We start from the raw sequence: 15,419 nt of genomic DNA on the forward strand, positions 1-15,419 counted from the left end.
GTAAAATATTAAACGTATTTAAACTCATTTTAAAATCGCCAAATCATATAAAGAATTGTAATAAAATATGATTTCATGTTAAATTGCTTTGCGAAATTTATTTAAAAATCATTCGATAGTCTGTGAAATTAAGACCACGTTCAAAATATTTGTTTTATGACACTTGAAAATTTAAATCCAACTTTTTTTAATATAACATCTCATATTATATTATAATATAATAATATGTATATATAAGTATGGATATTGATAAAAATAATATTGTAAATGTGTTCATTTTGAATATTCTATTGATATTATTATGATATTTATTTAATGTTTATCACATTAAATCTAATTTCTATCTTAATTCCTATCAATATTATTATAAATAAAACAGTTTGTATGGATATGCAATACTCATGCATGCAATGACCTATTATACTAGTAGACGCGGCATACGCCAACATCATTGCACTAAAAAACAGCGTAATTAATACATACCTACTTACTAACGCATTATCACCAATACAGTTGTTCTCTCTTTCACTCTCACGCACGAGACATAATACATGTCTCACTCATGTACTTCGTAATAACAACTGCCGATTTAAATACAAAAAGAACGTCCAGCCACGACGCTGAATGGTGCGTGACTAAATGAAACTCGGGCACTTAGCTGAGTTTTTTCTTGCCAAAATAGAGAGCGGGTAACGTATCTAGCTTTTTTATATATCATAGCATGCATGTGTGTGTAAACTCACCTGAATAATATTTTGAATCAACAAATAAGTTACTTTTGTATTTATAATAGTTATAGGGATTATTGGTCAATTTAACCAACAATTTATAACTGAACAAAACATAATTGCAAACATTATTCATAATGTGCTCTCTCCCTCGCATATAATTCATTTCTCTTTTGGTCTCACTAATAACACGGCATTTTCAACTCTATTTTAATTGAATAAAGGTAGTAAATCAAATAAAGAATTAATTTAATTTACGCACTTAAGTATGTCTTAAGATGGTGCGCACATTTTTACTCTTTACTCGTTTTTCTAGTTGCTGTTAACAAATTACGATATTTTAAAGTACTAATTTTAGCAGCTTTTACCGCATTTTATAGTTTTAGATAATTTTAATGCATTCTTTATTGTATAAGTAGCATTCCTATGTTTATAAAGCATTTAGTAGTGATTCTTGTGATTTTTAATGTTTGACCTTGTGTGTGTTATGTTAAATTTAAATGTATGAATTATTTTATGTAAAAGCAAATTTAAATTATTAATAATGGAACAAATTTATATTACCGTAGTAAAAATTCCCTAATCATTTTAGTTGGGTTTTTACTGTAAAAGTTGGTTAGCGAGGATGTTAGATTTACTGTAAATAAACCACCGACTCGAATCGATAAATAAATGAATTTAAAATTGCTTCAAGTAAAAAAATGTGTGTACGTAAGAAGTGAAACTTCTTTATGACCTTATTTTTCAAAAAATAATATTCTTTATGCAACTTTACAGAAATACGTCGAATCACGCGTGGTAGGGATAAGACAAAGATGGCGCGTAATGGAAAAATGTCACGCGTAACGAAAAAATGTTACACTAAATTTTTTTCCAACCCCGATAATAAAGAAGTTTCACTTTAATAAAGTCTGTCCGTCGGTCATGTAAGGATTTACCAATCAATGTTCAGAACGCGTCATGGCTATTCTTCATTGTCACAACGCGTCGTGCTCATGGCACGAATTTTTCTGACTGTTGGTAGTGGCCCTGCCTTCCATGCCAGAGGTCGTGGGTTCGATTCCCACCCGGGTCAAATATTTGTGTGATGAACATAGATGTTTGCTCTCTGTCTGGGTGTTAAATATCTATATATTAGTATTTATTTTAAATTATATTATATGTATGTATGTTTATCAGCCACCTGGTTTCCATAACACAAGCGAAAGCTTAGTATGGTATCAGATCGTGCCGTGTGTGAAAATTGTCCTGAAAAATATTTATTTATTTAATATTTTCTGTCTTTCTATGATTGTCACGTGACATGTGCGTTTACATTATAAAACCATATAACATGCATTTCACAATATAGCATATAATTCTTTTGCAGTTTACTATGACGACGACGCGTTGTGAGCAATTTATTTGTCACATTAATCTGGCAACTTTCAAATCAGTGACTTTCAGTGTTGCCTGCCTTTATTGTCCATATGGTTGTATGTTATAAGTGTTTTAAATAAGACATTTACGTGTTAACTATTACCTTAAATATAAGTATGCACATTATATGTATTTAAATGCGATGACAAAGCGGGTAATGTACGATACTTAAAAAATTGTGGTTATCTTTTTTTAGTTTTCAAATGTTTTAGGGCTGATTTTTCAATCGTTGGTTAAAACTTATTCATAGAATAACGTATTAAACTACCATTTCAAAAATGTATTCTAATAATTACCTATCCGTATTTGACAGGTTTTTTTTTAATTTTTTTTTTTTTGTTCGTGTAATACTTTATTGAACGGATTAATTTTAAACAAGGATTGAAAAATCGGCCCTTAATCATGAGCGTTTCTATTTGAATTTATAAAATGCAATCAAATTAAATACGATTCTTACTCAACTCAGATACATTATTTTTTTACTTCTGCACAGCTTCAGGCCAGCGCTAAGTAAATTTGCCGCTACATATTATACGCAATAAATTTTAATTCTTAAATTTATATGTGACTGATGATTATTTTATGAAATCATGTATCAAGCAAATTATTATTTCGTTTATACATTGAATATTGTGTTGTTGTTGATGCTAAATAAAGTTATTGTTGATACCTGAATATTGTGTTTCTTTTTATTATTTCCTTATTATTTATTTTTAAGTGTGCTAAAAAAACTAGTAAGACTTTTAACTATACTTATGTGACATATCAAAGTAAAATTTTATTGAATTTTTTTTTTGTATTGACTCTCCTTACAAAATGTGAATGTACAAAAAACTTCGATTAACTTGCAGACAAATTCCATAATATTATAAAAATACAAAAGCATAAAACAAAGCAAAAAGAAAATTTAAGAAAACTGATATCTACCTAAATTCCACTTTTCATCCGAAGTTCCCAAAATGGAAGGAAGTTGGTTCTCAATTCAATTTTTTTTTTTTTACTTACTCGATAGTTTCAATAATTATGTCTATATACCTAGTTTGATAACAGATTTATTATTAACTAGCTTTCCGCCCGCGGCTTCGCCCGCGTTTTCAAAGTAAAACCCGTTCCCGTAGGATTTCCGGGATAAAACCCATCCTATGTCCTTTCTCGGGTATCAAAATATCTCTTTACCAAATTTCATGCAAATTGGTTCAGTAGGTAGTTAAGGCGTGATTGAGTAACAGACAGACAGACAGAGTTACTTTCGCATTTATAATATGGATTATACTATGAAGGGAGTTATAGTGGAGTTATATCATAATAATATGGAAAACATTATTTTAAGATAAAATATATAAATACTATTTTAATAAGTGAGCTTTTAATATTACTGGCAAGAAGGATATATTACTTACTCTGTGCTGGCAACATAGCAGTCAAGGTCAAACATGTCAAAATCACGAGTTATCAGGACAAATAGGGACAAAGTATAGAAAATCTTAATTTATTTTTTAATACAACAAGTTGATACTTAAAACGAAAATAAATGTAAAAAGCAAGAGGCTACCATAGAAAACATTCAGCTTGAAACGTTTTTTGTTCGATTATTTGAATATGAGTGGAAATATATCGATTAATTCACTGCCTATAGAGACATTCACAGAAATACTTATTAAAATAGATGGAAACAGCTTAGCAAGATGTAGAAGAGTGTGTAAACAGTGGAAAGAAGCTATCGATGAAACTGACATAATTTGGCAAGAAATGTGTTTCAGGGAATTTAAAAATTCTTCAAAAATAGCAAAGAGAAAAAGTGGCGATACAGTCGGCTGGTATCACATTTACAGGAACTTAAAACTGTGGGCCGATATTTCATCTTTCGAGAAAACCATAAAAGAGTTCTATAAATTCAATTTACACGATAGATCGCACCTGCTGGACATTAATTATGGAGTCATACCATTGAAGGATGCGAAAGGAACATTTTTTTACGACGCGGCATTTTTAAAATATATTCCTGTAGCGTTATCTGATATAAATTGCTTGAAAATATGGAACAGTGATTATGTGACAGTTATCCAAATTAAATCTGGTATTTTCATACAAAGAACTGTGATTGATCCAAGTTATGCCACAGAAGCATTTTATAAAGCTGATAATTTTGTATTGAACGGTGATTACTTGTATTTCTACAATAACAGAGATGTTTATAAATGTAATCTATTATGTAGAGAGCTGATACCTAAATTGCTATTACGCTGTGCATATGATTTAAAAGAAATACAATTTAACAATGAAGTAATTCATCTTTTTACTGACTGTGGTAAAATAATTAACATCTTAAAAGATAACTCAATACAAGAGAGAATAATAAACTGCCCGGTAGAATGGATAAAACATATCAAGAATATAACTGCTGTAGATGACAAGAATTTCATTTGCTACTCACGGAATTTGTTTAAAATCGAAACGGAAGACTATCAGCATTTGTATTTAGATTTCCCGCCAATAACAGCATTGTTTTTTTATATTGATGTTGTGATTATTGGGCTAAGGAATGGTAGCATACTGCTATATAGATTGTCAAGTCAAAAAAAAGCAACCAGACCCATTTTTGAAACATTAGCGGAGTTGCCAGATGGAAAATTTCCTGTTCAATTAGATGTTTATGAAAGGAAGGCTGGTCCCATGATTGCAGCGGCAACATTTTTTGAATTGTATTTGATTGAAGTTACGTTTTTCCCTCATGTAAGTATTTTTAATTTCATTCACAATTATTAACGTTACTTTACTTAAGTTTCAAATGTTTATGGTCAATGCACGTATCCTAAACATAATATTCTACATTTTTAATGACAAAGCATAATAATATTATTTTTTTTTTTTTCAGGAACAGCCGGTGAAAAATACATTTACAAGCAATAAACTCCACATGTACAAAAGATTACAAAAATTGAAGGAGAGATTGCAAGATTCATAACAGTATTTTATTATTATGAAAAGGAGGGAAAATTTGTTGCTGTTTTTATTAATTGTTGTGTAGCATTTTTTTTAAAGACAAAAAATCTAGTTTAACTAGAATTATAATATAAACCTAGTGAGTTTTATTATACAAATAGCTTTTATACATTTTAACATTGAAATTTGCATTGAATTTTGATAGCCAGGAAGGCATGAATTATAATATTTTTTCATGAATTAAAAGTATTTTAAATTGTGATAAAAATAATTTAAATTTTAAATTATTTCATTTTCCTTAGATGCAAATACATATCTTTACGTACCTATTTATTAAATTGTTAAAATATGTCACAAAAAAATCGCACATTAATGTGTAAAGTATGTATAGGTATTTCAGAAAACTTATTCATTATTGGTTTTAATTTGCAATTTGACTAGTCAGTATTCTACTAAGTATTAAGTTTATGTTATGAAAAATGATTAAGTATTATTTATGTACTAAATTAAAAATGTGAGACCATTTCCTTGTTTTATTTAATACGGTAATACGTAAACCAGGTAATTACCCGAGTTGCCTAGGCGTGCAAGCGAGATGTAATGTGTTTAGGGTGCTTTTTCACCTGATGTGCGAGGGATGCGTTTGTAAAGAACCAAAAGTATTGCTTACAGAGGCATAGAATATACATTTATACTCTAAGGCTGGTTGCAGAGCTTGACCGACCATCAGTGAGTACGTCAGTCGCGCTTGTCATATGTAATATGTATGGAAATTCATAAAACCGTTCATAGCTAGTCCGACCATACGCACGCGTATTGTCATGCGCATTAGTGTCATCACAGAGTGTCATAGTCATACAATTGTTGATGCGTATCTTCAGGACCGACGGTACGCACTGACGGTCGGTCAAGCTCTGCAACCAGCCTAAGTTCCAACGCGACACATACCTACGTGAGGTAAATAACGCGATAAAATTCTATACGTTTACTAACTACAGACTACTACTTCATACTTGATAAGTTAATAATACCTTTGTAATACATAACAGATGTTCAAGCTACGTCATACTACCTACCTAATGCGTACATTACACACATACCTATACGTCTTATGATAATTAAGATTTGAATGGTGAATGGTATTATTATTAAATAAATAATCTAAGGTTTATGAGAGCAGATATACCTAATGCTATAATAATAATATGTATTACTTAAAAGTTACAATGTTAGTTTATACTTAGTTACGTTACGAAATACGAAATAAAAAGTGTGTGAAGTCCCATGTCCCCGTAGTGGGGTAAGGGGCAGATGCATTATGCATACATCTGTTTCACTGATCGATTTTTCTTTAGGGACAAGTAGGTGATCAGCCTTCTGTGCCCTACCAGACCGAGACTTGTTTTTTCATCGTCTCCACCGGGAATCGAACCCAGGACCCCTCGGTTCTACGCTCACGCGTCAACCACTGTACCAAGGAGGCGGTCAATATACGAAAAAAGAACCTTCAATTTTCTGTTAACTTCAGTTAAAAATAACACTTTATTAGAAGAGTGAAGACTACAATAATTAAATTATGAAGGTGTATGTAAAGCCTACTAAATACTAATGACGATTTTATCTCCCGTTTGTATGTATGCGTAATCAAACTACTACACCTGCGATTGAATCAAGATGTATACAAGTGCGTGTGTGCGTTTTGTTGGCTGGTCCTGCATTTATATTACGTAAGAATTCTGCACATAAATATTAAAGATAACGCTGGTTATTAGGATGAAAGTAGGCACCAATGATGACTGTTTTATTGCATTTTTGTAGCACCTGCTAATTATATAAAAAGTAAAAAAAAACCACCTTTTAACCTTTCTTAAACTGAGACATACCTACCTATGCATAATAGCATTAAATATGTCGAAAAGAGCTAAACTTGTTTGGGAATTTATTCAAAAAGTTTGGAAAATCCAAAAGTGCACGCCTCATAATCTCATCCTTTACAATAAAATAAGTTTTAGATACACTTCTTCTCATGTGCCAATGCTCTTGTACTGTCTCAAAACAGTTGGAAAAGTAAAGAAAGCGGTACCGTAATAATTGAGCTATTTTTCTTGTGGCCCCACCTAGATGTGAAACTGCGCAGGTTTAAGGGACTGCAGACTACCAACTTATTTTTTTAAACCTTGGCTTATAGTATAAAGAATCGAGTTTATAATGGTGAATTTTGAGTACACTATAAATATAAAAAAAGTCGATATTTTTTTTGTTTATTTAATAACAATTAAACCACATCGAATCAGACCCTGAAAAATGAAAGGGTTCTATTCCTGTGCATACTCAAGCGTAAGAGAGAAAAAAAAAAGACTCGATTAGTAAAGTATTTCGGTCGCTATCGTGTTAACAAGAAAATCCTCCGCACATACAGACACACGGACGTCCAAGACAGAACTTTTTTAAACTGTTTTTTAACTAGTTTAAATAACAAAAATGACATCAAAAATATCATGAATGTTAAAAATAGTGTTTTTTCTTAATGTGTGTGTATGTATTATCTTACAAGTGCAATGTATGATACATAAAGACATTTTAAAGTTTGAAAAATCAGATGTTTTGCGCGAAGTGACAGTCGTACCCACCTCAACGCTTCGCTTAGGAGGCGTGCAATAGGAGGTGTTATAAAAGTACTGTACTACTTTTCACAATCCATATTAGGTATATCTACCTAGCTAGGTATAACATTTTTTTCCGAAAATATTTACAACTAACTATAGGTACCTTATTGTAATACGGAAATGCAAAAGGCCTCCTGTCAGATAACGGAAGACGGTCAATGTTACAGATCATTACAATAGAACAAACGCAAGAAATTTACAATAGCAAAACAATTTACCTATGGTACAAAAAATACCCTTGAGATAAGGATAAAATGTCACGTTTACTATTTTTATGCCGTTTTATGCAATTACGATTGAATTGAATATTGAGTGTCTAGCAAATAGCAATTGATAATGTTTGTAGTTTCACAGAAGACTTAGCTAAGACAATATTATGTTAAGAGCATTTGATAAGGGTATCTGTAGAACCTACATAAAATATACGGGTACCTACCTGCTGAAGGTATTCTGCAAAAACTATGTTTTATACCTACATAATTTAAAAATAACCGTTTCATAAATGAAAAGTCAATCTAAAATCAAGATACATTGCCCATTAATACGACGATGTCTGCAGTAGGTAATACATAATAATGTAGTTTATGTCCTTGGCCACTGTTCGGTTAACAAAATATATGATAGTAAAATTTATAGTCTCGCTAACTCCACACACACTCTCAGTCTCGCAGTCAAACACGTTTACCATACACGATCCATGTCCTACGACCTACAATCACAGTCTATTCACTACGATCCAAGATTCAACGAAAACGACAAACCGACAAAATTACAACGCCACACGGCACACCACAGTCGACCGCGCGGGGCTGACGCGGCGCACGCCTTTACTCGTTACGTTCTAAAAAAGTTTACGTTCCAATTCAAACTTTTAAATTCAAACTATGCAATAATACGTTATGTGAATTTTAAACATTTGTGCCATAATAGTGATGTTATTTGTGTAAAAAAATGGGTGTTCTATTATATTTGTTTGTTGTGACGATAGTTCTGCCGAGTGTTTTTGGTCAACAAGATTGTTTTGGAGCTGGCAGTGTCGCAGGAGCAGCGATCGGTGCATTCTTAGCGGCAATCTTGCTTCTCGTTGCGGTGTATTACTTCAGAAAATTGTATTGGAAATCTCGCAAAGGTAAGAGGCAGTTATTTTTTATACGAACGCCCCGCGGCAATTTGGAAAGATGCGACCTGCGTTTCAAAACTCGAATTTTGAATGCGTTGACCTTTTCAACGGCATTTTTGGGAAGGTATCCGGATTTTATGATCACGTACGTTGCATATTCAAATTAAGATAATTTATAGTGGAAAGCGGATTTATCGTAGCGTGTTTAATATAATATAAGCTAAAGATCACTATTGAAGCGTACTTTCTTGCATGTACCTAAATAAAAATCTGCCGAATATTACAAGTACCTATAACTTAATCGATTCAAAGACTCAATATGCTAGTGACCAATTATAAACGACGATTGTCTGAGATTTATGTACCTACATGGAAATAATGAACAGCTACCTGCACGTTCGCTTACCTATGTCATTCTGCATCGCAATGACACCATATTATGTTAATTCAATGAATAATAATAACCAGTAAAAGGAGTCCATTCGTTCAACGCAATAGCGCGCAAAAAACTTGACCGTAATTTAGTTTCTTATCTGACCCGAAAAAAACGTGTCTTTATTTACAAAAGTAGATGTCCTACTGATTTAAATTTGAATCTTTTGGATGTTAATTGAATAACACTACATTTTTATTTACCTGCTTTATCAATTAGGTATCTACGAAGTAGGAAAGATATGGTAGGTAGGTACCTACATTAAAATATATCGTAAAACAAACAATTCATTTTACGTTCAAGTTTGAAGCTCGCATTTTATCTCTAACTAAAGTCTAGTTTTGTGAAAGTAACTTGAACACATACCTACATAAAATTCTATATATATGTACTGCATATGTGCACAATCTACATACCATTGAATGACACTTAGTAAGTGCACTGTGCATTGAAGTTGTTAGACTAGAAATAATTTACATCACATTACTGGACGATTTCTACTCGACTTCGAGTTAGGACATTATTTTATTTCTGCTTATTTGCAAGTTTAGAAGCTCGTGTTTTTTATTGAAAGTTATCGTAAAATTAAGGAACTAGGAGTTATATACTAAGTAGGTACCTACTAGCCACTAGGTATTCGGCTAACCTACGTTAGCATGTGTCTGTGATGTGCCTAGTGCCTACATAACGATCAATAAATTTCTTAATCACCAAACATATAGGTAGGTAATTCCTACCTAAAATTCTTATGATGCCTTATCCCATAAATTTAAAAAAAACATAAAGAACCTAATACTCAACACTAAATTACCTATACGATATTGCACGAATTAGGAGATATCTCTGTATCCTATAATCCCGAATATAAAAGTATTCAGTAATCCTATTCAGGTATAGCTTAACCTGTACTTTTACAGAACAATAATTATGTTTGATGTATTGTTTTTAAAATCCTGCATTATATTTTTTATGAGATTACAGATAAGGAAATTAGTTTTTCTTTTATTCATCCTCTTTAGTCTATGGACTATAGAACCGAATTTACGACTAATAATTTTAGACGGATTAGGCGAATGTCCAGTAATATGATGATTTAATTTTTTATGATTAAGAGTGTTGTTTTCAACAGAAACTTGCTGATTTGAACTTAGCATCTGGATAATAATTATTAATGGTCAGTTAAAATTAACGTAGGAAAAATTAATTCGTCTATAATGCTAAAAATATCATACCGTAAAGGTACCTGTTCTTTTTATTATTGTAATTGTCTAGGAAAGGACCAAATTAAAAGATCTTATTAGGTATATGCGTGGGGTAGAATCATGTCCTTAGATTTGATACACAGGTTACCGACCGCGACCCAACGTACGTGTGAGATTGACAGATATGATAACAGTTTTATCTAGAAAAATAAGAAATTTCTAGATCATGGTTGTATGTATATAGGTATGTTACAACATTTGGCGTAAGTATACCTCATGAAGAAAATACTGGAAGGCATCAAAAATTCGCGAAGAAAACCAAATTGGGAATCAAATTTTATGGTTCGATTTGTGGTTCGATTACTAAATTGACCATTACAGGAATTCTATGATTACGTTTATGATTCACACTAAATTAAAACTATATTGTGACTATATGTACCTACCTATGACAGAATACGCTAACTAGGTATAATAATATATTATGCTGTTCTAATAAAATATCTTTTTACATTGACGTTAAAAGTTCCTATGAAAGTTATAATGTTAATTTGATGACGGCAAAAACTATTTGATCATGGCTACTACGTTTCCTGAATAAGTTTTCTTTGCAAAATATATTATTAAACTGCGGGCAGAGTTAGTTTGCAAAGCAGGACGTGGACGGTTACAATATCGCTTTTTTTATGACCTAGCGCGCAAGAGCAACTTTTGTCTCCGGCAACTATTTTGTCTCTCCCATCAACTCTATGGGAAGTTACGTCGCTACGTGCGCGCACTTTCTTACTAGCCCATACAGTTGATGGGACACACAAAATAGTTGCGGAGACAAAAGTTGCTCTTGCGCGCTAGCTCTAACGGGATTGAGTTGACTTCAATTGGATAGGATTACTCGCATTGTGTTTTGAAATCCCGCGTTTTCACTATGTAGGTATCTAGCTCTTTGCTATGTTAATCTGTTTTCATTTAGCTATCAAACAATTATGACGATGGCGATAAATAAGACTAGGATTGATCAAGTGCCGTATTGTGACGTCATAGCTGTTAATTTAAACGAATCTAAAATCGAAGTTAAGCAATAAGGCAGGCAATTTATATAAACCCGCTATTGATATGCAAAAAGGATTATATTTTGCAAGTGACATCTGACACAGAGGTCATTGACTTTCCTATTTTTATTTGAATCGGATTATTTAATAGGTACGTAACATGTTTATTTTTCTAGTCTATCTATTTGATACACTGCAGCTGCTGACGGTACATTTGTTAATTGTTACCAATTAATTACCTACATTAACATTTACATGCTTTTATACTAAAGAATATGCGTACATTTTACTTCCAAGAATCAATAGATAGTCATATGAGAAATTTATCTCGCTAAAAACAAGTTCGCACACTTTATCGTATTCACGTAACAAATGCATGCTTTATATGCATGATCTGTGAAATTTTAAATAAATAGATATGAATCGTTGCTAATGTTGACGACTTAACTTTCACTACATGTCGAAATTATGTAAGTCTGTACCACAGATATAAAATACTATACTACAGATTATGATCAGCTGTGACACGTTGGTTGAATATTAATTTTAATGTGGTTTTGGTTTATTATATCTAACCTAAAAATTATATGATTTGTTAGTTTTACCTAACTAGTATGCAAGTTTATACGGACGTTTAAAAATGTTGCCTAGGTAAAGTACTTTCGCGAATTCGAATATTCAAAAGCTGTGTTTAAAAATTATAATATTCTCGTTGAAGATCATAAACATAATATAAATATCAATTGAACAATTACTTATTTTCTCATGGAAAAAAAAATCGTATTACCTATGTAGGTACGTTGTTCACGTTTTTACAATGGAAGTAATGACTAATGACGTCATATCCTTCATGATTTATGTAATTAAACATCATTTAACATGAGTAATAAATATTAAATAGGTATAATTCTTATCTTACGGTATGTCAAATTAAAAGACCTATGATTTGAAGCTTGTTTCACAATTTGCTAATTAAGCTACTGATAGCCTATTCAACACTTTATGTAGGTAGGTAACATTCATTAATTGTCCTTTAAACTGACAGAATCTTTATTTATCTATACTTACTAATATTTAAGCAAAACAAAACATCCAGAAACTGAAACTGGTCATTAGTGTTGTATTTAATAATTTTGTTTTTAATATTTTACATCCAACACTAATTTATGTATGACATAATTGATGGATGTATAAAAGCAAGGTTGCCCTGTCAGTCACAAGCAGTCTTGTATGTAAATTCTTTAGAAGGAAAAAACATCACAGCATACACGGTTTCGTTTAAAATATCCCATTATACCTAGCTCCACAGACATCTGAGCAAAATATTTGGTATGTTTTTAGAGATTTGTGGACGAATTGGAACAATATAAAACTTTGTGACAGTTTTTTTCTCTTAATATGGAAATGGAATACATTCCCTATATTACGTTAGTGTAATGCTAATGACACTTCAATTATTTCATATATCTTCTTACATATATATAAAAATGAATCGCAAAATGTGTTGGTAAGCGCATAACTCGAGAACGGCTGAACCGATTTCGATAGTTCTTTTTTTATTATATTGCTTGAAGTACGAGGATGGTTCTTATGTAGAGAAAACGTAAACATGTACCACGGGCGAAGCCGGGGCGGACCGCTAGTTTTTGTAATAAAATCATTCGTACAAGTTGCACATAACTCGACATTTCGGAATTGAAATAAAACATGAAATTATGCTATTAAAACATTAGTAATGACGGTAATAACTTTCAAATTACTAATATCCGTGTTCTTAGTAAAGATTAAGTGTAATAAAAAATGTTATTAAATTCATTTACTATCTCTTTTGCACTAACGTAATTTCCATAAGTGCGCAAAAGATGGAAAATATGCGTTTAAAGTTAGGTAATATAATGTAATCGCCAAATTGTGGCCTAGTTTGCAAATTATGTAATTTTTAAGGTCGTAGAATGTTTTTAAATATTTAGAGTAATTGCGTACAAATGTTATGGATTTATTCAGTTTACTATGGTAATATATTGAGAGAAATGTATAAAAATCTTGTTCAATAAAAAATATCGTCATGTTCGAGAAATGGAAGTAGGTATATAAGTAATGAATAATAATCGAGCACGTTTTATCGAATGAAGCATTAAAATAAAGTCTAGTAATTTTACATTTGAAACAAAGTTGAAACATAAGTATGATAGATTCAAAATCATTTCCTGTCACAAAAAAATGATTAAATTTCGCGCCTTTTTTGGAATACTTAATGTGTTTATTAAGTTTTAGAAAGTTGAATAACGATTTAATTAGTGGTTTGCAAAAGCCAAAAACAGCTGATTAATTTGATGGATAAAAACTCGGTCAAGTGTGAGTTGGTCTCGCGACACTAAACATCGATTTTTTTACTATTTGTTGTTATAGAGGTAACAGAATGACATCATCTTTGAAATTTTCAACTATACCAAAAAAACTTCATTTTGCCAAAACATTATACCTACCTAGCTTACAAAATTATTTAACTGTCTCACTACAGAAGCTCTTGAACCAGCGTTCCTCCTTATAAATAAATATTTTAATGCGCAAGTATAACAAAAATTACATGGTGTACGGAACCCTAAAAATATTGTTTTTAATGATGAAGCGATACCATAGATAGCATAGAGGTAATGGCATGGCGTAATGAAAGTAACATGTCAATAAGTGGAAATCAAGTGAATGTTGTGTCAACATACGTTTTCACTTTCTTTTTTATATCTACTTATCATGGTGTGTTTGTATTTTTGTTTCGATAGTTTGAATATAATGTTTCGTGACAGGATTTTTGTGAAAGATACCAATGTAGTTTTAATAAAATTTCTGTAGAACGGACCATTGAACTGTCCTGTGTGGAGCTGGAGCGTTATATTATTGTTTGCGTTTATAGACCCCCTTCCAGTGACTATAATATGTTTGAGAAAGTCATGGAAGAAATATTAAAGCGTCTAAGCAGGAGTAAAAAAAAAGTTATAGTATGTGGTGATTTTAATATTGATTTACTTTTACAAACACAAACGGCTACACGAATTGTTAATTTATTTCAGTCATTTAATCTATATAAACTTTTTAACGAACCCACACGAATTACACCTACTTCTGCAACCTGTATTGATAATATATACTGTGACTGCATCTGTTTAGAGAAAAATATTCTCAATACATTGACTTCGGATCACTGTGGCCAGAAAGTAGTTTTTGAATGGGATTGCATACCTACATTTAAAAGGATTAATGTTAGGCCTATAACTAAAAAAGGCATTAATAAATTTAGGAATAATATTAATAAAAACCTGCCCGTACTAAATGATCAATCCTTTCCTAATAGTCCTTGTGAAATGTTTAAAAATCTTTTTAATTTAGTACATAATGAATTTGAAAAAATATTTAAAGTTAAATCTTTAAATATTACCAAGGATTTACCATTTAGTAAATGGGCGACAGCTAGTATACATAGGTGCAGGAACATTCTTTATGAATTATATGGTATGAAGCAATATAATAAAGACCCATCTTTTCTTAGTTATGTTAGAAATTACTCAAAAATTTTTAAAAAAGTTTGTTTTACTGCAAAGCGTTTGTATATCAAAGAAAAAATACGCGACTCTGATAATAAAGTTAAAACAGTTTGGTCTATTATTAATGGTGAAATGGGTAAAAGCAAATCAAGTAATACCATAAAACTTGTAAATAATGACAGGGTTATTGACAAAAGTGCTGATGTTGCGCTTGCTTTTGAAGAATTCTTCAGTAGTGTCCCTGCTACTATTACTAATAGTTTAAATTCGTCTTCAGCACTTGCAGAAACCTTTTTGAGGGACCATGTTGCGGGGTGCAG

The 15,419-nt window shown here is 31.5% G+C and overlaps 2 protein-coding genes across 2 annotated transcripts in view; both read left to right on the plus strand.

The window, feature by feature from the left end:
- Positions 1 to 3,618: 3,618 nt before the first annotated feature.
- Positions 3,619 to 5,613, plus strand: LOC123703745. Its single transcript, XM_045651857.1, has 2 exons — positions 3,619 to 4,880; positions 5,023 to 5,613. Exons 1-2 carry the CDS (start codon positions 3,747 to 3,749, stop codon positions 5,110 to 5,112), a joined length of 1,224 nt encoding a protein of 407 aa, XP_045507813.1. The 5' UTR covers positions 3,619 to 3,746; the 3' UTR covers positions 5,113 to 5,613.
- A 2,899-nt stretch (positions 5,614 to 8,512) lies between these two features.
- The window catches only part of LOC123703711 (nucleolar protein dao-5-like), a 51,697-nt gene continuing 44,790 nt past the window's right edge, over positions 8,513 to 15,419 (plus strand). Inside the window, exon 1 of the mRNA XM_045651803.1 lies at positions 8,513 to 8,885. Coding sequence (XP_045507759.1) covers positions 8,708 to 8,885 — 178 coding nt within the window. The 5' untranslated portion in view covers positions 8,513 to 8,707. The remainder of the gene's footprint in view (positions 8,886 to 15,419) is intronic.

Source organism: Colias croceus, chromosome 27 (genome assembly GCF_905220415.1).
Source record: "Colias croceus chromosome 27, ilColCroc2.1".
NCBI lineage: Eukaryota > Metazoa > Arthropoda > Insecta > Lepidoptera > Pieridae > Colias > Colias croceus.

What these genes read in the sequence shown, in the direction of transcription:
- LOC123703745 (XM_045651857.1), top strand. Translation starts at nt 3,747, where the DNA reads ATGAGTGGAAATATATCGATTAATTCACTGCCTATAGAGACATTCACA. An exon ending in AAGTTACGTTTTTCCCTCAT is followed by an intron (nt 4,881 to 5,022) that starts GTAAGTATTTTT and finishes TTTTTTTTTCAG; the next exon opens with GAACAGCCGGTGAAAAATAC.